Source organism: Mesoplodon densirostris, chromosome X, assembly GCF_025265405.1.
Source record: "Mesoplodon densirostris isolate mMesDen1 chromosome X, mMesDen1 primary haplotype, whole genome shotgun sequence".
NCBI classification, from domain to species: Eukaryota; Metazoa; Chordata; class Mammalia; order Artiodactyla; family Ziphiidae; genus Mesoplodon; species Mesoplodon densirostris.
In genome coordinates this window covers 33,960,806-33,985,741 of record NC_082681.1, presented here as the reverse complement: position 1 = coordinate 33,985,741, position 24,936 = coordinate 33,960,806, and the positions used below count along the sequence as shown (strand labels likewise).

General features: G+C 35.7%; 1 protein-coding gene across 1 annotated transcript in view; it reads left to right on the top strand.

Annotated features, from left to right (window-relative positions):
- Nucleotides 1-24,936, top strand: part of WDR44 (WD repeat domain 44) — an 84,205-nt gene that overhangs the window by 17,504 nt on the left and 41,765 nt on the right. Inside the window, exons 2-8 of the mRNA XM_060087361.1 lie at nucleotides 6,469-6,502; nucleotides 11,603-11,677; nucleotides 15,990-16,620; nucleotides 17,109-17,239; nucleotides 18,866-18,961; nucleotides 20,583-20,719; nucleotides 21,837-21,920. Of these exons, the coding sequence (XP_059943344.1) occupies nucleotides 6,469-6,502; nucleotides 11,603-11,677; nucleotides 15,990-16,620; nucleotides 17,109-17,239; nucleotides 18,866-18,961; nucleotides 20,583-20,719; nucleotides 21,837-21,920 (1,188 nt within the window). The remainder of the gene's footprint in view (nucleotides 1-6,468; nucleotides 6,503-11,602; nucleotides 11,678-15,989; nucleotides 16,621-17,108; nucleotides 17,240-18,865; nucleotides 18,962-20,582; nucleotides 20,720-21,836; nucleotides 21,921-24,936) is intronic.

Sequence of the window (24,936 nt, the reverse complement as noted above, 5' to 3'; positions counted from 1 at the left end):
GTTGGTCTAAATGATTCTTACTTCCTTCAAACATGAAAAAAATACATATTCCCTTCCTACTGAGTTTTTAAAAATCCTTTTAGGACTTTGTAAAGAATTACTGTAAATTTCTTTTTAACACTAGGTAACATCATTATGTGGAATGCTCACTTCTAACACCCGTGACAGAAAACCCACAGTTATGTTGCATCAAAACCTCTTAAGGGCCTCCCTGGTGGCGCAAGTGGTTGAGAGTCCGCCTGCCGATGCAGGGGATACGGGTTCGTGCCCCGGTCTGGGAGGATCCCATATGCCGCGGAGCGGCTGGGCCCGTGAGCCATGGCCGCTGAGCCTGCGCGTCCGGAGCCTGCGCGTCCGGAGCCTGTGCTCCGCAACGGGGGAGGCCACAACAGTGAGAGGCCCGCATACCGCAAAAAAAAAAAAAAAAAAAAAAAAACCTCTTAAAAATAGCCTACTGCTATGCATCTTCTTTTGGATTGATTTTATTTCTATTAAGTAAATGAATACTGTTCTCAACATTACTAAATTAGAGAGTCAGGTTTAGCAAGTTCCAAACTCAAGCTAAGAGGGTTATTAATAAAATGTTGCATCGCTTGCATATTTTTACCTTTCACTGAAATTGTATTGAATGCAGTATTATTATGTCAGAGATTATAAAGGATTTGACATTTTGCTTACTCCAGAAACTTAGTGAGCAACTTTTGGATAAGCTGTAATTATTGTCATCAGATCCAAATCCCAGTGATTAGCACCTACCTTTGGAAGTAATGACCTTATTATTCTAATGAAATTTTACCTTAGGTGTATGAAAGTTATCACACTGGATCAGGTCAGAGTTTATAAAAGAAAAAATAATTCCTATACTGCCCTGCAAAGTGACCAGAGCAATGTTTTGATGCCATGTAACATTTTAAAAATAATGAATGTTGTGTAGATACTAAAGTGCATTGGTACTGAACACAAATACCCTAGATGCAAAAGGAAAACTACTATAATTAAAATGCTAAATGGACAGGGACCAGAGAAAGCTTCAGCCACACATTATTTTATACTCAACGATGAGGTTCCTTAGTATAAACTCAACATAGCGAGTGCATGAAAATAACTTTCTTACAGAAAACAGGATATAATGAATTAAAATATTCTATCTGTATAAGTTGCTGAAATACTAACCTTAAAATCGCTTTTATATTCAAAACCTGAGTGCCACACTAAAGATAAATATTTGATCTATAAGCCATGTGGGTTTTTATTTGTTTGTTTGTTTGTTTGTTTGTTAGTAGAATACCAATACTTGTTTAACTTAGACTTTATGGAGCTGTTTCAGAAATTGTTTTTCATGTTTAAGTTTAATAATACCGTTGATAGACATTGTCTTCAATTTCAGAAACTATGCTGCAAAATCAAAGATTTACTGCATTTTTAATTAGTATGAATAATGTTGAAACTTTTTTTATGCTATTAGGTGATGAAGGAAGTTTCTCCCATTAAAATTATATTTTTGTTCAGCTTTGTAAGAAGCACATTTCTTATTTCAATGAAGCTTTGTTAATCATATATTTAAATGTGTCAAAAATATTTGATTTAAAAATATCCTATAATAAAAACTTTTGAAATGAAAATTGAACTTTTGAAGTTCTCATTTTGGTTTGTAAAGGTTTTGTTAAAGTGAGATAAACTACCAATACTTAAATATATCTACCTGTTAACTTCAGTTTTCTTATAGATCTCTCACTTGTGTGGGGTGTGATAAAAGTTATTTTATGTGCTTTTTATGGGAAAAATTTGGGCTTTTTATGGGAAAAATTACTGACCTTAACCTTTGAACAGGAGGAATCTAGTATTTAGTATCTACAGAAAATTTTGAAAGAATATTTTTCTAGTAAACTAGATGTATCAGAGTATTACCGGACATTTCTGGATGTGTGTGTGTGTACTGGATTATGTCCATGTTTCCTATAATATATCTCAAATTTAAGGGAAGTCAGAGGTATAAAATTTAGATCATTAATCATGGTAGAAAAATTACATCTTCACTCCCAAACTAATGAAGGGTCTTAAAATAAACTTTCCTAAAATTACAGAAACTCTGAAAACCCTTGCTTAAAGGTCTTGCCCCTAGTTGGTTGGGAAAGCCAAGAGTAGAACTTAATTTTCTTGACCTAGTCCCCTATTTCTCCTGTCCCCAAACTCCAACATGAATAGCTATTTTCTTTAGGCACATAATCACTGAAATAGTATGTTATTATCTCTACTATGAAGTTAGAGACTGAGTTACGGAGAAGAGTTGAGTGGTTGTCTGGGGAGACCCTCAGAAGCTCTGGATTCTTCCTTTACCATACAATTCCAGTTTTAAAAACCGGATTTCCCAGCTTGGTGCAGACTAGAAGCAAAAATTAGAAGGGAAGGGGGAAGAAAGCTTTTAAAGGCAGGCACATGGCCAGCTGTAAGAAGTGACCACTTCTATTGAGGAGGGAGATGCAAAACTATAAAACACAGACATTCCAAGCATAGTAGCCTAGGGTCCGGTAGTGTGAAGGCAAATAAATCCCCTGTACCTTAGGGTCCGTGGAGGGCATTACTGTATTAAAATATAGTGTAGTATTTGAGCATGATAATTACTCTGAGTAAGAAAGGGAAAATTGTATATCCTTTGTTTAAGAAGGTATTTTCAAGGGAAAGATTACTGAAACGGCAAGGCTTAGCCTATAATGTACTTATTTACAAGCTGCTTTTGAAATTTGAAATTCAAAAGTACTTAGAACACTTTCAGAAGTTTGGCACTCAAAGAGAAGCTTCATCTCTCTGGCAGTTTTATATATGGAACATTTCATTATTTTATTTCCTAGCAGTGCCAAATCAATTAGGCATTAATTGTAGTTGTTAAAGGCAGATCAGGATTCAAGCCTTTGACTTAATTAGTTTAGTACAACCCAAGAAGCAGCGCTAATTACCTTTACTTTGGTGTTCATTCATAGCACCGCTTAGAATATTCTCATAACCGTCATCTTTTAAGACCTTACACAGAAAAGAGGCAATATTGCAATGTAGTTGAGAGAGTGGACCCTAGAGCCAGACTGCCTAGGGTCAAATTCTGGCCCAGTTATTCACTAGCAGTGCAATTTAAATTACCTCATCTGACCCAAGCCTCAAGTTTTTTTGTGTGTAAAATAGGGAAGGTAATATAACTACCTCATTGGAAAGTTGTGAGGACTAAAGAAGCAAAAGCAAGTCAAGTCTTAGCACATTTTTGGCACATGTTTATTAATAAATGATGGCCATTGTATAATTATTATTACAAGGCCCCTCTTAAGAACATTTCCTGTGGGAATACTAAATAATGATTTACTGTTTATTATAGTGAAATGAATTGTTGTTTTCTCATTTTGGCACATGATACAAATCGTTTTAGCCAACTTTGCAAATTATAAATATGCTTTCACTTTTTACTAGATGCTAATGTCCTATAAATGGATGAAAAAATGTATCACAAAAAATTCCAGTCTTACAGACTACCCTGTTAAAGACAATTTTAGGCTTAATCAGACTGGAGGAAGCTATGAAATGTTTTACTGCCTACCAAGACCTTAACAACTTTGTAACATTTAAATTATGTTTTGAACATGAGTGGCTTTTGTTATTAGTTTTTTGTTTAATGATATCACAAAATGCAAGCAGGATCCCATTTTAATCACCAGCTCAGTATAATCTGGTGTTTTTCTTGTTCCCTGTTGTTAAATAGCCTGGAGCTTTACAGGCTGTAGGGTATCTTTCCTGTATCCAGAAATTGGTCTCAGGCTTCCCACTACTGACTAAGTCCCTTGGAGAAACTTGGTGCACTCATTATTTGTGAGTTTCAATGGAGCAGTTCAAAGCTGCTGAGGAAACTACAGCTTATTGTGTATGCCCCATGTGCTCTCTCACTTAATCCTTATAGTAGTCCTATGAAGTGTAGATGTTTTTACCCCTTTTCCAAAGGAGGAGATTGAGGCTTGGGTAAATTAAATGAATTGATCAAGATCACACACATGGTAAATGGCAGAAACGGTATTCAAGCAAGGTCTATCTGCACATATTCTTTTCACTGCATTCCCTTGGCTCTCAAAAGGAAGTAATAAATTACTCTTTATAGTTTGTACACAGCTGTATGTAAAGCCCCACCAGAACCAATCTGGACTATTTCCATGTGTGTCAACAGTTGGTCTATAACTTAGATCCTGTGAATAATCAGCTCTTTATGAAACCAGTTACATACAAGAGATAAATGTGGCGCCCTATTCTGTTTCTTGGACAGCTAAAAAACCTGATCAGATTTCTCAAAGTGGGAGTCATGGGGAAGGCAGATTTTCTTTTTCTTGCCTTCTCTACCTCATATGGGGCTTAAGTTTTTTGAAAAAAATCTTATTTCCTCTTGTCAGTACACCTCTGTGGCAGGTGATTTTTTTTTCTTGATTGACATTCAGAATATGTGCCACACGGAAATTTGAGCCTCTTCAAGGCTTTTTTGTTTTTGTTTATTAAATTTTTGTTATTGTTTTGATTGCACTTGTATTATTTTACACATCCTTTTTGTGAAATATTTATTCCTTTTTTAAAAATTGGAATAACCTTGGTCCTAATCACCTCCGGATAAACAGGATTTTGTTACAGAGCAGTATATGTTTGCCAGGGAAACCAAGTAATTGGGGATATAAAAATTTTCATTCCTGGAAATTGTCCTTTATTAACATGAAATTATATCGTCCAGGCACTGCAATTAAGTGGGCAGGCACTATTTTATACAGCTATCTTTTTTGTTTTTTAAACAAGCTTTAAAAAAACCCTAAACTGGGGTTGTGTCTTAATCATCTTCCTATCTCTAGTCCCTGGTACATAGTAGATGTTCCATAAATGTTTGTTTAACAAAGGGGTTGATTTTCTGTTGAATGGCAAAAGTAATTTTTTTTTTTTTTTTTGCGGTACGCGGGCCTCTCACTGCTGTGGCCTCTCCCGCTGCGGAGCACAGGCTCCGGACGCGCAGGCTCAGTGGCCATGGCCCACGGGCCCAGCCGCTCTGCGGCATGTGGGATCTTCCCAAACCGGGGCACGAACCAGCGTCCCCTCCATCGGCAGGCGGACCCCCAACCACTGCACCACCAGGGAAGCCCAAAAGTAATTTTTTTATCACACTGTTTTGATTAGAGGTCAAGGATTACTCAATTTGGCACATGAAGAACATGGTAGTAGGACTCGATGCTTCTCTTGGTTCTGCCCCTAACTTAATTTGTGACTTTGGGGAAAGTCACTTAACCTCTCAGCACCTTGGTTTCTTTATCTGTAAAAAGAGGCGCTATGACTAGATGATCTTGAAGGCGCCTTTCAACACAAAGTTGTATCATCTGTGATCACTGCATTTAAAAAATTTAGGAATGGCATATGAATCATTTAAAAGCTTCTTACTGCATAACCCTGATAAGCGGCTGTAAGGGTATGTCTCTCCTTTGTGCTTTGAAGCAGATATGAAATTGTTCCTATTTGAAGAAAAATGTAAGGGGGGGTGTGAAAATAATTGGTGAAAAGTTACTTTTTAAAATTATTATATCTAGAGCACTCTGTATTTAAGAATAGAGTTTTGCTCCAGTTAAAAAAAAAAAAGAGCTGCAAACAAAAATAGGTTATCTCTCTTTAAAAGTAACGTAAATGTCTATGCATATGAAACTTTTCATCCATACTGTAAATCAAAGAAGCACAAATTAAGACAGCAATAATATATATTTTCCTATCAAACTTGTAAACATTTAAAAATAACACTCATTTTTGGCAAGGGTATTAAAAAAACAGGGACTCAGAGCAATGGGAGTGTATTTAAATTGGTACAACTGTTCTGGAGGGCAATTTGAGAGTTTCTCAAAATGCTGAGAAGTGTGTATACTTTTGACCTGCAATTCCACTTCTAGAGAAATTTATTTTAAAGAAATTTATCATGGAAGAATACAAAATTTTATTCACATTAATGCTAATTATAGTGTTATATATCTAGGAAGACAAAAGATACAAACTCAAATCTCTTGGTTGTAAGACTATGGGTCACTTTAATTTTCTTCTTTACTTTTTTTATGGTTTCTACATCTTCTGTAAATGTTTTTTAAAATATGGGCTTGTCGGGCCTCCCTGGTGGCGCAAGTGGTTGAGAGTCCGCCTGCCGATGCAGGGGATACGGGTTCGTGCCCCGGTCTGGGAGGATCCCATATGCCGCGGAGCGGCTGGGCCCGTGAGCCATGGCCGCTGAGCCTGCGCGTCCGGAGCCTGCGCGTCCGGAGCCTGTGCTCCGCAACGGGGGAGGCCACAACAGTGAGAGGCCCGCATACCGCAAAAAAAATAAAATAAAATAAATAAAATAAAATATGGGCTTGTCTTTAATGAGTGTGTAGAAGTATTTCCCTTCTCATCTCCACTATTCGACACTTTCTTGCTTTTATTTCTGAACAGGTCTCCAGGAAAGGTGGTGATTTCAACATTAAAGGTGAGTTGTGCTTTCTGAAAGTGATAAGTATATTTCTACAAATTGTATACAATTTTCATTCATTTTTCTCTTTTATGTAATTCTTCATTCTCTGCTTTGGCTTTCTATTTCTTATTTTTTGCTAAGTAATATTATCATTGTATCTTACTCTAGGTGTGATTAGGTACTCTAGAAATACCTAATTAAATATTGTACTGTAAGGAAGGGACTATAAGTATTTTTTAGATTTCTGCTAATTTTTATTTGGTTTACAATTTTTAGAATAAAAGAACACTATAAAATACTTGTATTTGTGTGTGTGTGTGTGTGTGTTTAATTGAAAAAGTAATACTTGCATGACAGAAATATGGAGTAACCAAAACACTTGTATACTTCTTATGGGCACATGTATTGGTATCATAATTATATGTAAAAATCAATCCTAGCCTTATATTCAAGCAAAGAAGTTTGATATTGAGACATTATGCCAATGAGAACCATCTTAAATACAAGAATATCACGAAACAACTATTTACATCAAATAGAATATATACTATATGTGTATGTTTGTGTATGGTTGTGTTTGTGTGTACGTCTGTACATATGTATGTATAATCTCAAACATGCTGTATTTTTTTTTTCAGTTTCAGTGTCCCTACCTTCTACTTATACACATTGGATATTGATCTGTTTGATAAATTGTGGTGTATTCATATGGAATATTCTGTAGCAGTGGCTATGAATGAATTAGTTATACGTAATAACATGGATGAATTTCAGCACCATGGTGTTGAGTGGGGGAAATAAAACAAGTCACAGGAAAATACATGTAGTAAGATTCCATTTATATTAAGTCCAAAAGCATGCAAAACTAGAGAATATATTGTTCAGAGATACAAGCATAGTAAAGCTATAAAGGACAGCAAGGGAATGATAAACACAAAGTTTAGGATATCAGTCATCTCTGAGGGGGAAAGAATGGAATGGAAATGGAGAAGGACATACAAGAGACTTGAAAGCTAATAGTAATACTGTTCTTTTTCTTAAACTGAGTACTTAAGAAAGGTTATATCATAATTCTTTATTCCTTATATTTTATGAAAATTCTTTTATATTAACTATTTAATAAAACCATTTTAAAAAACAACTCATGGACATGGTTAAAATTCACTCAGTGTGAAAAGTAGATGGTTGAAAATGTAGCTTCCCTCCCATTCTTCACCTTCCACTTCCCAGTCCTCCTATCCAGAGACTATTGCTGTTTATGCTTGTAGATTTTAAAAGCCACTTAGGTCTTAAGATATTTTTAGGTTATAACAAATAGGTTTGGGGAATTTATTTTATCCCAGTAATTATAGATTGTCCTTAACTTGAATAAAATTAGATAGAAAATATACATATTTAGTAAATAAATATGAAGTTGGATATAGTTCTTTTTTACTTTTTATTTTGAAATAATTACAGAGTCACAGAAAGCTGCAAAGATAGTACAGAGAAGTCCTGTTATCCTTCACCCACTTTCCCCAGTGGTTATGTCTTAATTATAGTACAATGTCAAAACCAAGAATTTGATGGTGGTACAGTGTGAGTATATAGTTCTGTGTCATTTTATTACATGTGTATATTTGTATAACCACCACCACAATCCAGATGAGATCTAGTTTATCACCACAGAGAGCTTCCTTTATAAAGTCACACCCGCCACCTCCCCACATCATCCCTAACCCTAGGCAGCCAGCCACTAATCTGTTTTCCATCTCAATAATTTTGTCACTTGAGAATGTCCTATAAATGGAATCATATAGTGTGTGACCTTTTGAGATTGGCTCAAATGATTGAGATCCATCCAAGTTGTTGCATGTGTCAATGGTTTATTCCTTTTTGTTGTTAAGTAATATTCTATGATGTGGATGTACATGGGTTATTGAGTGCTTATTGTATATAACAGCATATCTATTGATACCTTAAGCAATCCAAAGAAAAGTTTGATATAGTTCCTATTTTTGATGACTTTACAACCTCACAGAAAAGATACATATATATAAGAAGGGATGATACATGTGGTATTGATGTTTGTAGACTAGAATAGACCTTAAGAACTACAGGGAGTTTGGAGGAGGAAAGGGGACATAGAGCAATCGTGAGAGCTCTGTTGCCTGGAATAGGAGAGAAAATTTTTCGGGAGGAGGTAGAACTTGTGTTAAGCTTTGAAAATTGGGAGAGATTTGCATAGGTGGATAGAGAAAAATTGGGAAAGCATTGTATGTTAGGTAATAGTATGAACTAATTAATATGCAACGGCAGAGAATTTGCTGGGCGCATTGAAAGACTGGTGTCTTACTAATGTAAACATTTCAGTGGTGGAATGTTGGTAAAGTAAATTGGGGCCAGATTTCCATGAGCCTTGAATGTCAGGTTAAGAAATCTGGGCTTTAAAATTTTGAAGCAAGATATTTAAAGTCAATTTTTATATGTCTTACAAGATTTTTTGCTGGGGAATTAACAAAAGATAAGTGGTAGAAGGGTGGAAGAAAGTTCGGGGGGAAGAGACTAAGTGCAGAGAGAGATACTAAGAGATTAGAATGTCAAGACATGAGACTCCAACAGAGGGATGGTGTTGATAGGAATGGATGGATGCATATGACAACTATTTAAGAGTTGTTTCCTGGTTTTTGTTTATTGTTTTTTTTCTCTCCTCAGCAAAAAAGAGTGGCGGTCACATCTCAAACATTTTTAAAAATTTCACTTTCGTCACAGTTAATTACTCATTACACAGTTACTTCCTCATTACTAAAAACCAGAAGTGACCTGAATTTTTTAATAACTAACATTTTTAGCTTAATGTTCTTTAGTAGATAATAATGAAGATTTCTTTGAGTGTAGATCACTTTTGTACAAATGATTTGTGAAACTGGGTCTTTTGTTGGATGTGCTTATTAAAATTAAAAAGCTCAATTCTTATAACTGAATACTATGAGGTGGGTACAAACAGCTCTCCAATATCCAATACAGATGGAGGGAAACAGTGGTGTGAATTGCTAGAAATTGAACGCTCTATCATACCTTTTAAGAAAGCATGTATCTGAGGTTGTGATAGGTAGGAGTTAGAGAAATGGCCTAATGGTGGGAAGCTGGGATTTAGTAGGTACTGTGCTACAGTAATGGGGCAGCCCATCTCCAGAAAAAGGTAATAATTGAGGACTGTCTCAAGTCTAGCTAAGTTGGTGTTGGTTGTCTGTAGGTACATGCTTGGCTTCCATTGCTTTGTCCTCAAAGCCTGTTAGAGGTGCTAGGGGAAGGACCTGGACCTTAAACCTCACTAAGGAGAGAATCATAGATGACTATATATACTAAATCAGGTTTTACTAAGAAATCTTCCAATTAACCTCTCTAGAGATCAGATCCTCTGGTAGGTGCCATATCACTCCTTAAAACTAGGACTTAACAGCAGTTTACCTTATAGGAGTTGATATCTTTCAAAAGTTCAAAGTCTAAGAGAGTTTTGTTAAAGCCAAATAAAATAGAAGCCTAATCATTGCTTGGCAGTTTTGGTCTGTGATCTTTGTAAGTATTAAAACAAATTAAATTGAGGTACAGGAATTATTAGTATGTATTTTTCTTAGGTTAACTTGGGGAAAATATCCATGGAATTAAGGTTGTACAGTGCTTCTGATTTCCCTACTAATGAACAGTTATTGGAGGGTAATTGGGTAAATACAGTTAATTTGTAGGACAGTTGAAGGCGTTTCTTTAATATGCATTAACCGTTCTTAATTATCATCAGCTTTCAAGAATTCTCTCTCATCTTGTCAAGATGGCTATTTCAGGGTGGTCAGGGAAGGCTTTTCTGATGTAATAATGCCTGAGCTATGACCCTAAGGATGGTAAGGAACCATCCAGTTGGCCAAAGTATAATTGTGTGGTTGTGATGGGAGAGGGAGGTGAGAAATATAGATGTCAAAGATGTAGGCAGGAGCCATATCATGTTAGGTGCTCATGGGCTGTGGTAGAGTTTAGATTTTATCTAATACTTCAAATTCCATGAAACAACTTTTCTCTAGAAGAATCTATATAAGAATTGGTAGTATTTCCCAAATGCTGGGAGGAACTCAATGAAACGACTTTTCAGCTTGAAGATATTGGAAGTCCTGCAGAAATTTCTCTAGCACATTAAGTCTTTAGCATTATAATAATCTCTGGAGTAGAGAGATTATTGGAGCCTATCCTGATGCTTGTATAATTGCTACCTTAATACATACATACATCCTTATGTATCTTAGGTCACTTATCTGTCAAAAATGGTTATAGTGACTTTCTGACAAGCTCTGTGATGTACACTAAGAATTATGAAAAGTTTTTTTCTCAGTATTAGTAGTAGCATTCAAATTACTGTACTTCTATAAATGTAAAGAAAACTTAAGTGGAAAAGAATATTGTGTTAAGATTTGCAAATGTATGATTATCTTAATTTACCCGAATTTTTTTTCCAACAGAAATGCAGCATCCATTTTACCTTCTCTAACCTCCCAAATATATATATATATGTACGTATGTGTATATGAATGTATACGTAGATATATATGTATTTTTGGTGGGTTTAATTTTTTTCATCTGTTACTGTTTTGGGGACTTCATTTAATACTGGTTAAATCTTGATTCCTTTTATCTAAAGTGTATAAAGTTTTTAAGGCAATGATTCTCTGAATATGGTCTTCCTCATTATGTACTTTTGTGTTTATTCATATTTATGAAGGGATACTTTGGGAAAAATAACAATTCTAATTCAACCCTTTGCTTAAGTCCTTAATCTTTTTAAGCTACAAAGGTACTTAGTAGTTCTTATCTTCCTGCACAGTTTTTTAATGTTAAAAAGTTGGGTACATGTAAAGGAAAATATCCTATTACAATAGAAAAATCGAAAATTGCTGATTGGTAACCTTCCTATGCAAATTAAATTGTCCCAATTGGCATAAAAATCTCTGGGCATCTATCAGTATATAAACATCTAAGCTCTTTATGGGCCTTTGATTTATTAATGCTATAATTTCTAATTTATACCCATTTTAAACAAAGTTTTAAAGAAAAGATATTTGGTCTTTGTTTCTTTTCTTTTTAAAATAGGAAGCAGAGAACTCTGCATACAAAGTTGGAAATGAGTCCCCTGTACAAGAATTGAAGCAAGATGTGTCTAAAAAGGTTTGTAAGATAAAATGTCAATATTAGTTTAGCAGTTGTCATATTTTTATGGTATATTTAAAGTGGAAAAATTTTTATATTCTTTTAGTATAGTGCCCTGTACGTGGTGGATGTTCAGTAAATGTTCCTGAATCTGTTGAATTTGTGATTGAAGGCGCATCAGGCTTTTTAGAAGGCATTTTGTAATCGAACTAATTGGTAATTTATCCTTGAATCAGTATTTTGAAAAATGTTTTGTAATGTGTTTTTACTTTTTATACTTGTATTTTTATTAGAGTAAGCTATAGCTACTCTTGAGGTTAGTACCAAGAGGTAAAGGTACTGAAAAACTCAGTGCAGCAAATTCTAATGTCTTGAGGAGTTAGAGGTTACAAGAAGTCATTACTCTTCTAGTACCTTTGATAACTTTTAAGGAATTGATCATATGAAGCTTCAGGGTTTGGTTTACTGGAAGAGACTGAGCGTAAGATAAAAATTTTGGCAATGGGTTGTTCACAGTATCAGGATAAAACCCAAGGAGAAAGAATGGTGTGTCTGTTCATTTATACCAGTTTGGAGTGTTTTCTGTGCCCCAGGCACTGTTTAGAGAGTGGATTTCCAGAGACCAATGCAACGACACATCCTCTATCCCAGAGTTTCTCAACAGCAACACCTTTGGGGTGAATAATTCTTTGTTGTGGGGGGAAGGAGAGACTGTTTTGTACATGGTAAAATGTTTAGCAGCATTCCTGGCTTTGACTCACTAGATGTCAACGTCCGCCTCCCCCCCCCACCAACCCCTACCCCATCTTGACAACCAAAAATGTCTCCAGACATCACTGAATGTCTGGGGGAATGACACTGGGCAAAATCACCACCAATGTAGATTCATTGTTCTACCCTTATGGAATTTAGAAATTAATGGACTACATATTTTAATATTGATAATACTTTTTCCTTTAAAAAGAAAAATTTCCTTTTTGGGAAAAATGGTTTTGTGTATCAGCATGAATGAGATAACAAGAGTGGTACCTTTTTTTTTTTAATCAGAAATTTCCCACAATTCTACACAAACAAACAGCTGTCTTGATTTTTTTGGCATTCCCTTCTGGTTCTCACTCATTTGCTTTTTTTTTTTTTTTTGGCCTATTTGTAGTGTAGATAGAATTTTGTTGGTGATGGTGTTGTTTTGTTTCTGACAGAATTTTATATTCTACCTTTTCCTCTTAACATTTTTTGATTTTTATCATATTTCTACATGATTTTAATACTCAGTTTTCATTTGGTCTATTAGCTTCCATCAAGCAAATGGATTATTATGTATCTAGCCATTTTTATTGTTGAAAACTTGAAAAGTTTCTGTTTTTCCACTAGAGCTTTTCTTTCCCTTTTAAAGATTTTTTTTCTTGGGATAAATTACAAATGGGTAAGTATAGTTAGTAGCCAAAAAAAAGTGATTTTTAAGGAGAGTTTAGAAGCTGAAAAAATAGTAAACACTATGGAGCCATAGAGTGAGTCTTAAGACTCTAGGTATTACTTTTTAAGTTCTAGCCTTTTCAAGTGAATTAAGTATCCAACATTAATTATAAAGGCTGTGGAGTTATACCCTGGATCAGAACACAATCCCTGTTCCCAGTAACTTACATTTTAGTAGAGAAAATTGGATAAACACAAAACTGAGTGTAATAAGTGTTCAAATAGACTTGCAAACTTTATAAGAGCACAAAGGGAGGCTTTACTTTCTCTTTGAGGATAGGAATGGGGAAGGAGGAAGTAGCATCTGAACTGGTTCTTCATGAATGGATAAGATTTGGGCAGGGGGCTTCCCTGGTGGCACAGTGGTTGAGAGTCCGCCTGCTGATGCAGGGGACACGGGTTCGTGCCCCAGTCCGGGAAGATCCCACATGCCGCGGAGCGGCTAGGCCCATGAGCCATGACCGCTGAGCCTGTGCTCCGCAACGGGAGAGGCCACAACAGTGAGAGGCCCACGTACCGCAAAAAAAAAAAAAAAAAAAAAAAGATTTGGGCAGGCAGAGGTGGAAGAGGAAAGGCATAACCAAAGGCGTGGAGATGAGGAATGTGCAGAATGTTTGTCGATGAGTCTAGAGACCAAAGTTAGGGCCAGATTATGGGAATGCCTCTTATGTCATACTAAAACATCTGGTTTTTATTTTACAGTCGCTGTGAAAGCAATGATTTTTTTGAAGCAGGGAGGTGATAGGAAACAGTTGCTTTAGCATGATCATTTCTATGTTAGTCTTGATTCTCACTGTTCTCTTGTTCTTTCCCCATTTGCTACCTCCTGAAACCCGGCAGGGAACGGGGGTGGGGAAACAGGTCTAGGTACTGTAAATAGGTGCTATGGGGGCATATCAAGAGGTAGAAAACATGGGCCTTGTTTTCCAGGTGTGGAGAAAATATTTATATAGAGCTAGCTCATGTACTACGCTGTATTTATATTCTAGTTCATATTATAATGAACAGTAAGAGTGTTAGGAGTTCAGAAGAGGAAGAGATTGTCCTCAGTTAAGGGATTAAAGAAGGTTTAAGATTTTCAACCTTGTTTTAACCCCTCTGATGGCATAGGCCTTTTCACTCTGCATAGTGATTATTTGAAACCTTTACATTCACCTCATGCTCACTGTGCCCACCTGCATCTGCTTACTTTCATCAAATAACCTTGCTTCCCACACTGCATGTAGGTGTTAGAGGCTTAGAAGCCTGAATTCAGTCCTTTTCATCATCTCTCACTTCCCTCACCTGCAAACTTGTTTTCATCTTTTACCTCTTTTTCATGCCATTCCTGAGAATTTAGTATTCTTTTTTTTTCTGTCCAAAGTAGAATGATATAATATAAAGAACACTGGATTTTTTGGAGAAAAACCCGGATTTCAGTTTTGACTTTGTAGTTTACTAGCTGTGGGACCTTAGGCGAAATACTTAATGCCTTTACCTCAGATTCCTGCTTTGGTAGAAGGGAGATAATCTAGCTCCCTCACAAGTCCTGTGTAAAGATTAAATGGCAAATGTGTGTACTGGGTCTAATACACAGCAGACCCTCTTTCCTTTCTTCTCCAGAACTTTTTATCTTCCTTCCCATTGGCTCCTTCCCCTCTGCTTATAAAAATGCTGGATCATTTTCTTGCACCCTCTTCCATGTATAGCCAAGCTTTTTGAGAACATAGAGTGTGCTGGCTGTTCCTATGTCTTCACCTCTTATTCATTCGTAAATTTACTGTAATCTGGCTTCTGTTATTGCTAAAGTACTCAGAGCTCAGAAACTACCTAATTGACAAATTAGGTGGACTCTAGTTAATATTTCTCTGGTAAAAGTAAGGTAGGTCTAGGATAAAAATTAGAAGATTGAGAAAAATTAATATGTAGAATATGCTGGGAAATCAGGGATGAATATTATTGAACGGCTTAATATCCAGTTCAACTTGGCATGAATTTGTAGTAAACCACATCAAGATAGTTCCATAGCACATTCTGTTAACTTTCTGGAGCCAAAGAATTGAGAAAGCAGAAGTCATCCATGTCTCCGTGGTGGGAAGATAAGTGAGTGGGCTGGGAGATTTATTGTGTTAATAATGACAGGACTGGGTAGAAAATATATTTTCTTCTAAATGTTGGTAGGAGACGCAGAAAGCCTGCCTGTAGTTTTCAACTGTAGATAAGAAATAAAAGGGAAAAAAGGCAAGATGAGCTGGGTATTTGAACTCTTTTCATGGTCCTGCCATCTCTCTGCAGAGCAGGGGATTAGATGTAGCCTGTTTAAGAACATTAATCTCCCTGCATCTGCTGGCTTTCCATGTCAGGCTTGAGTTCAGAGCTGAACAACTTAAAATCTTGTACAAGGTGGTTTTGATTCTCATAGTTTTGTTAACTAGGCTCAAACCAGCAGGCAACTAACTTGGCATAAATATGTAAATGAACTATGACATGAAGCATCTGAATGTAAATTTAGGTTTAAACTTTCTTTTACAGGGTTGATTGAATTTTTGTGATTACACATACTAACACAGATTCCCTATATAATGGTTAAGCGTACAGTGTCTGGAACCAAACTCCCTACGTTTATGCCAGCTTCATCACTTACTAGCTTTGTGACCTTGGACAAATCACTTGGTCCCTCTGTGCCTTAGTTCCCCCATTTGTATAATGATGATAGTAAGAGTGCTATCTTACAAAGTTGTTGTAAAGATTAAAATATGTAAAGTGTTAAGAACATTGCCTGGCACATAGTAAGTACTACATAAATGATTAGCTGTTATTTTGTTCTTGTAAATAGCTTCATTGTTTTTTTTTCAACTGCTTTTTAACCTTTCATCAGATTATTGAAAGTATTATTGAAGAGAGTCAGAAAGTACTACAGCTTGAAGATGACTCTTTGGATTCCAAAGGAAAAGGACAGTCTGATCAGGCTACTGCCAGTCCTATCATGGCTGGAACAGATATACCTGGATTGTTAGCCGTAGATCAAGTACTGCAGGAAGATTCCCAAAAGGCAGAAAGTCAGGATGTATCTGAAGAAACTAAATTAGAATCAAAAAAATGTTTTCCTTCTGATGACACATGTGACAAGCCAGTAGATGAAACCACTAAGTTAACTGAAATAAGTTTAACTGAACAACAGCTTAATGTGCCTGAAACTGAAACAGAAGTGTTGAACAAGGAAGCAGTGGAAGTCAAAGAAAGTGATGTTCTAGAACCTGCATCCTCACACTCCTTATCTACTAAAGATTTTGCTGTTGTGGAAGAAGTTGCTCCTGCCAAACCACCAAGACAGCTTACTCCAGAACCTGATATAGTAGCTAGTACAAAGAAGCCTGTTCCAGCACGCCCACCTCCTCCAACTAATTTCCCACCTCCTAGACCCCCACCTCCATCTCGACCTGCTCCACCACCAAGAAAAAAGAAAAGCGAATTGGAGTTTGAGGCTCTTAAGACACCTGATCTAGATGGCAAGTATTAATTGAGAAATAGCTATTTTTGTGGGGAGTTCTTGGAGTTGAAACTTGAACTTTCTGATTTTTTTTTTCAGTTTATGCTGTAGACAACCACATTGATGACCAAGTTATAAAACTTACTTTAGTAATAGAAAGTCAAAATGTTTACATTGGTGTTGTTACATTACTGTAATTAAACATTTCAGGAGACTTTCAAATCTGTTACCATTGGAGAGCCAGTGTGGCATAGTGAAAAGAGCATAGGATTTGGAGACTTAAGATTTGAATTCAAGTCCTAGTTCTCTTCATGTGTAAGTTGTGTAGCCTTGAAGAATTCAACATATTTGAACCCTGGTTTTCCCATATATAAAACGAGAGTAATAAAACCACTTTTCTCAGAGGATTGTTCTAAGCATCAGCCAGATAAAGGTTAAAGCACTTTTCAAGCTATGTATAAGGTCTTATATAAATATTAGTTGTTGTTGTTGTTGTTGTTATTGCAGTTCCCAAAGAGAATATTACATCTGATACTCTCCTAACTACAAACATGGCTTCAGAGAATACAGTCAAAGATTCTCAGCCTTCTCTTGATTTGGCAAGTGCTACCAGTGGAGATAAAATAGTTACTGCCCAGGTTGGTGAATTTGTGTTATATTTGATACAGACTTTCTCAACTTTCTGCAACTGGCTGGTTTGTTGATTTTGGTTTTGGTTTTGGTTTTGGTTTTGGTTTGTTGATTGTTGAACCTTCTTTCTTCTCCAGGCCAAATATTTCCTTGTCCCCAAAACCTGGCTACCTTACATCCCTTGTCTAGCTCTGCTACTTAAGTAGCTGACTGATTCTGGCAAGCTATTTAACATCTGAGTCTGAGATGGCTCATTGATGAAATGAGGGGAAAACCTTCCTTGAAGGTTTCTTGCAAGGTTGAAATGAGCTAGAGTATGCCAAGTACCTGGCATGTAGTAGGTATTCAAAAAGTGATAGATGCTGCTATATGTAATATTTATTAATAAATACCAACTATAATCTTCATTTGTCTGACCTATAGTGGTCAAAATTGGGGACTTTTATTTTTTATAATTTCCTTTTCCTAATCATGAAAAAAAACCTTCATACACTAGGCTATGTATCCATATATGAGGCAATAGAAAGGACTTGATTACATGAATTTCTACCACCATCAAATTCTGGGATTCAAGGGGGTTACTTATGTGGTAGCTGTGGTTAGGGCAGGTTAGCCGACTGGGAGATACTATCATACTAAGTGAAGTAAGTCAGACAGAGAAAGACAAATATCATATGATATCGGATATCATATGATATCTAAAAAAAAGATACAAATGAACTTATTTACAAAACAGAAATATACAGACTTGGAAAACAAACTTATGGTTACCAAAGGGGAAAGGTGGGGGGAGGGATAAATTAGGAGGTTGGGATTAACATATACACACTACTATATATAAAATAGATAATCAACAAGGACCTACTGTACAGCACAGGGAACTCTGCTCAATATACTGTAATAACCTAAAAGGGAAAAGAACTTGAAAAAGAATTGATACATGTATATGTATAACTGAATCACTTTGCTGTACACCTGAAACTAATACAACATTGTTAATCAACTATACTTCAATATAAAATAAATTTTTTTAAAAAAATCAAGGATTCTGTGGCCAATGGAACTTGGAATAAAATTCAAAGCACATACACACACAAAAAGACACTATAGTCTTTTCAGAACCTTAGAGCAGAGGTCAACAGTGGCCTGATTTTGTAGGGTCCCCAAGCTAAAAATGGTCTTTATATTTTTAAAGGGTTGTTTTTTAAAAAAAGAATATGCAACAGACACTATATATGAAGCAAAAGGCTTAAAATATTTACTATCTGGCTCTACAGAAAAAGTTTGCCAACCCCTACCCTCAAGATATCCATGTGTATAGTTCTGATTAATGGCAATATTAGTGCTGGCATTTTACTGGTAGAGAACTGCTTTTGGGCCAGGTTCAAATAGAACATTTATTTGCTTTCAAGACCATTCAGACATTATTTCATGAGCAGCAACACTTTTGGTACCTAATGTTTTTCAGCATGCTGGGAATAATAAAAGACTGAAATGGAGTGCTCCATTTAAATTTTCAGTAGGCTCCATTATCTGTATTCTGGAATTCTTTAGAACTGTGTGTGGTAATGAATAATTGAATATTTATAGAAATTGATTCAGTCTACTTTCTGTTTATAAAATTATAATTTCAGGAAAATGGAAAAGCACCTGATGGGCAGACAATAGCAGGTGAAGTGATGGGTCCTCAGAGACCTAGATCCAACTCTGGGAGAGAGCTTACTGATGAGGTATAATTAGATTTTTTTGTTCTTGAAAACATAAAATATAAAGGTCATGATGAGAAGATGAAAAAATTCTAGAGATGAATGGTGATGATGGTTGCACGACAGTGTAAATGTACTTGATGCCACTGAACTATACAATTAAAAGCGGTTAAAATGGTAAATTTTGTATTATATATATTTTACAATTTTTTTTTTTTTGGCTGCATTGGGTCCTCGTTGCTGCACGTGGGCTTTCTCTAGTTACTGCGAGCAGGGGCTACTCTTGGTTGCAGGGCGTGGGCTTCTCACTGAGGTGGCCTCTCCCGCTGCGGAGCACGGGCTCCAGGCACACAAGCCTCAGTAGTTGTGGCACACGGGCCCAGCAGTTATGGCTCACAGGCTCCAGAGCGCAGGCTCAGTAGTCGTGGCTTATGGGCCCAGTTGCTCCACGGCATGTGGGATCCCCCCGGACCAGGGCTCGAACCCGTGCCCCCTGCCTTGGCAGGCGGATTCCCAACCACTGCACCACCAGGGAAGCCCCACAATGATTTAAAAAAAATTAGCTTTATTGCTATTAGGCAAAAAAATCATAATGTAGAGGAAAAAATGAAAATTGAAGATTGTCTTAGTTTTTTTTTTTTAATATGCTGGAGTTTGACCTCTGACTTACACTTGCCCTTTCACATAATTATATGGTGGAATAAGTGTATTGAAAGCAAGGCCTATGTTTTATAGAAAGTGGGCTTAAAAAAAACTTGATATTATAGGTATATGTTTTTATACATATTAGATTATGTACAGTGTATACAGACTCAATGTTTAATTCTTACCTTAAAATTTAGTATACATCTATTGGCCAATTTATTCAGAATGAAGTTTTGAAGCAAAATCTTAATCTTTGTTTCTTTTAAACAGTACATTAAAAAAATTATTGTACTTTGGAAAATGGTTTGATAGTTCCTCAAAATATTAAGCATCGAGTTACCATGACCCAGCAATACCAATCCTATGTATACACCAAAGAGAAAGGAAAACATACATCCACACAAAAAATATACATAGGTGTTCATACTAGCGAAAGTGTGGAAACGACACAAATGTCCAACACTGATGAATGGATAAATAAAATGTAGTATATCCATCCATGTGGACTATTTTTTGGCAATTAAAAGGAAAGAGATACATGCTGCAATATGGATGAACCTTGACAGCATGATGCTAAGTGAAAGAAGCCATTCACAAAAGACTACATACTATATGATTTAATTTATATGAAATGTCCAGAATAGGCAAATCCATAGAGAAAAAAAGTAGATTCGTGGTTGCCAGGGACTGGAAGGAGAGGGGAATATGGCATGACAGCTAATGGGTATATGGTTTCTTTTGGGGGAGGTAGAAAAGTTCTAAACTTAGATAATGGTGATAATTGCACGACTCTGTGAATGTACTCAGAACCATTGAATTATATGCTTTAAATGAGTGCATTTTGTGGTGTGGAAATTGTATCTCACTAAAAATGTTAAAAAAATTATTGTACATTGTACTGAATGTATCTAGAAAGTTCTTAGCTTGAATTTTTGAGGATTTTGTAGATTCAAAAAGATAATTAAATTATAGGTACTCTCGGTGTTATTTTTCACTTCAGGAAATTTTAGCCAGTGTAATGATTAAGAATCTGGATACTGGAGAAGAAATACCTTTGAGTCTTGCAGAAGAGAAACTGCCAACAGGTATTAATCCTCTCACTCTACACATCATGAGAAGGACTAAGGAATATGTAAGGTATGGCCTAATGTTATTACTTATCATTTGTAGTATTTCATTCAGAGTGGTGAAAAGTTCTCTGTTTATGAACTATGAGAGTCCCTAATTTGGTTTCATTCAGTCTTCTTTTTTTTAAAGTTAGAATTAAAATTAGAGTTAATGTATGTATTCTTAAACTTTTTTCTCTCTCTTTTTTAAAATGAGCTTTTTTTTTAAGATTCCACATATAAGTGATATCATAAAGTATTTGTCTTTCTCTGTCTGATTTATTTCATTTAGCTTAATGCTCCCAAGGTCCATCCATGTTGTCACAAATGGCTGGATTTCCTTCCTTTTTATGGCTGAATAATATTCTTCTGTGAGTGTGTGTGTGTGTGTGTGTGTGTGACATTTTCTTTATTCAGCTTTGTTCTTCAAGATTGTACAATTACTTGGGGAAAAAAAATATATATATCTTAAATCTCATAGTATTTAGTTTGTCTTCTTTTAAAATGATTTATATTGGGTTGGCCAAAAAGTTTGTTTGGGTTTTGCTATGACATCTTACAGAAAACCCGAACAAACTTTTCAGCCAACCCAATATTATACTAGAGACAATATTAGAACACATGAAGCTAAAAAGCCATGTGGGATAAACACCTGGTCTTCTGAAACCTTGCTTTAAGGATCAGAAATTTTATAAATAATTGTATTGTCTTTTTAGGGTCAGAAAGTGTCTTTAGAGTGAGGTGATTGACTTTACTGTGAGATGTATGTAGAACTAAGAAGTAATTTCTGTGAAAGCAAAGCTTTCACATGATGTGCCTGGTAAGTAAGGAGGGAGATATTTATAAGTTAATGTGTCATTTCTGTGCAGCATGTTTTGCCCAGCAAAAAGCCTTGTTTGTGTTAGGTTTTCATAAATTCCTAAATTGCATTCGTTTGCATTTTGTACATTGCACCTTGCTTAAAGATTCTACTCTATGATCTTTCAAGTCTTTAAATTCTCAGGGTCATCATTTAAATTAAACTTATATAAAGCATGTTAACATTTTTTTCTTACACTGATTAGCTAATTGTATACTAAGTACACACAGAGATTTTTGAGAAGTGTAGGGGAAATGGCTTCTTATAAAATGACTACTTCTTCTTGTAGTAATGACGCAGCACAGTCAGATGATGAAGAGAAGTTACAGTCTCAGCAAACAGATACTGATGGTGGAAGGTTAAAACAGAAAACGTGAGTTACAATACATCCCTTTTCTTCATTTTAGACTTTTATTTAAAAATATATATATTCTGTTGAAAACTTCTGGTAAGATCAAGGAAGTGCCAGCATCAAAACTCACAGAATGTAGGTAATAGTGGTACACATTTTAAAGAAATGCTGCATCACTGACTTTCTTGATGGCCCAGAGGACATTATTTTATGGGAAAAAACATGAATGCCAATGACTCTAATTTGAAAAGAGATTCAGAAAAGTTGAATTGTAAATATGCAAAGAAGTTTTATGAATACATAACCAATTTATTTCATGTATATTTATCCTTTTATATAGGTATGATGTGAATATGTGATATTAAATATCTATATGTTTAATTAAATCAAGAATTCTTTCAATAGGATGAAATAAAAATTCTAAGTGATAATAAGCAAAAAAAAATATATATATATATATATATATATATATATATATATATATATGAGAGCTGCCATATTTTAAATCTATACTCTGTCCAGTTTATATGTCCATCCGCCACTACCACTCCCTGCCCTCGGGCAATGGATTATGAGTTCCTTGAGGCTTTCTTGGTCATTTTTATAGCATCTGACATTACAGTAAATGATCAATACATTTTGCATCATGCTTGTATTTTTCTGATGGTAGGCGCCAGAAGTGCTGGTAGAAGAACATGATTGTCCTTGAAGTTGTTTTTTTCCATTTCTCATCTCTCCAAATTCTATTTGTCCTTCTAAACCCAACTACGTGAGATTCTTCCTGACTACTCCAGTACATAGTAAAGTTTTTCCTGTTCTCAATTTCAATGACACCTATTGTCTACATAACTTACATTTGCTGTTATATTTTATATTATCTTAAACTGTTTTCTGATTTTAAAAAATAAGATAAATACATGTTAAACAACTAGACCATATGTTGCAAAAGGATTTTGATCACACCATTCTTCTTTTTCCCCTATAAAAATCTAGCACAGTAGCGGACATGTATGTTTTGCTTGATTATACACAAGTCACTTAATTGGCAATAATTCAGTCTAAGGCCTAAAATGAGTTCTCCACTCGTCTGATCTTTTCCTAGTGTGGCAAGTATAGCAAAGAAAGCATTGAGATTTTTTAGAGCAGGTATGCCCACAGTGGAGGTATATGATAACACCTTAGCTATTTGGACCTCGGCCTTCTAGCAATGGCAACTATCGGGAACCGGAGAATTAGAATTATTCAGGAGACATACAGACATCCAGGAAAGATGTCACTTGCTCCATGAACTAAAGCTCATTATTTTTTTAAAAGAAAAGCTCCTCAGGTTTATTCAAAGCCTTTATACTTACTTCTTACATAATTTCTAAAAATCTGGTCATCTGGTATCTGATCTCAGAGCAAAATAGAAGCAGCAAACTGACATGTAAATCAGCACATAAGAATGTCAGATAATACTCTGATTGCAAGAGAGGAATCAGGAAAATGATAAAAAAGGACTCACACATTGCACAACCATTTCACATGGCAGTGCTTTCAACTTCTTCTCATGTTGTGACATACAGAACATGGTATTATTTGCACTGAACCCTGGGGTGGGCAAACTGATGAGGCAGCTGATAGCCAAAAGAGACTGGCCCAGGGTTCTGGTTTCTCTGGGCCCTACCCTGTTGCCTTGAAGGCTGAGAGGGAAACCAATATTATGGCTCACTTGCAAACTATTTGAAAAGCCTTGAATGTATTAAAGAATAGTAAAGATGGTAACTGACCCTATTTATTAAAGAAAGAAACTTATCGAGCATTAAGTGCCATTAAAGAAGGCACAAAAGTATGTATTTTAGAAATGTTCTCATCCAAAATGATTAAAATATCTGTTTTCTTGCTTAAAGTAGTACTAACCCTATAGTTAACCAGAAAATATAACTTCAGAGTTATAGGTAGCAGAGACCTTATTGTGATTTTAAAAATGGTTTATCTGTTTTTAATCTCTATATCTGTATTTAATCTCTGTAGCACAGATATAGAGAACAAATTAATGGTTACCAGTGGGGAGAGGGAAGGGGGGAGAGGCAAGATAGGGGTAAGGAATTAAGAGGTACAAACTACAATGTGTAAAATAAATAAGCTACAAGGATATATTGTACAGCATAGGGAATATAGCAACTATTTTATAATAACTTTAATTTAATTTTTATTTTATATTGGAGTATAGTTGATTTACAATAGCATGTTAGTTTTACAGGTGTACAGCAAAGTGATTCAGTTATACATATATCCATTCTTTTTCAGATTCTTTTCCCATATAGGTTATTACTCAATATTGAGTAGAGTTCCCTGTGCTACACAGTAGGTCCTTGTTGATTCTCTATTTTATATATAGTAGTGTGTATATGATAATGCCAAACTCCTAATTTATCCCTCCCCGCGACCACCTTTCCCCTTTGGTAACCATAGGTTTGTTTTCGAAGTCTGTGAGTATGTTTCTCTTTTGTAAATAAGTTCATTTGTATCCTTGTTTTTAGATTCCACATGTAAGTGATATCATGTGATATTTGTCTTTCCCTGTCTGACTTACTTCACTTAGTATGATAACCTCTAGGTCCATCCATGTCGCTGCAAATGGCAGTATTTCATTCCTTTTTTATGACTGAGTAATATTCCATTGTATATATGTACCACATCTTCTTTATCCATTCCTCTGTTGATGGACATTTAGGTTGCTTCCGTGTCTTGGCTATTGTGAGTAGTGCTGGTATGAACATTGGGGTGCATGTATCTTTTCAAAGTATGGTTTTCTCCAGATGTATGCCCAGAGAAGTGGGATTGCTGGATCATATGGTAGTTCTTTTAGTTTTTTAAGGAACCTCCATACTGTTGTCCATAGTGGCTGTACCAATTTACATTCCCACCAACAGTGCAGGAGGGTTCCCTTTTTTCCACACCCTCTCCAGCATTTATTGTTTGTAGACTTTCTGATGATGGCCATTCTGACTGGTGTGAGGTGATACCTCATTGTAGTTTTGATTTGTATTTCTCT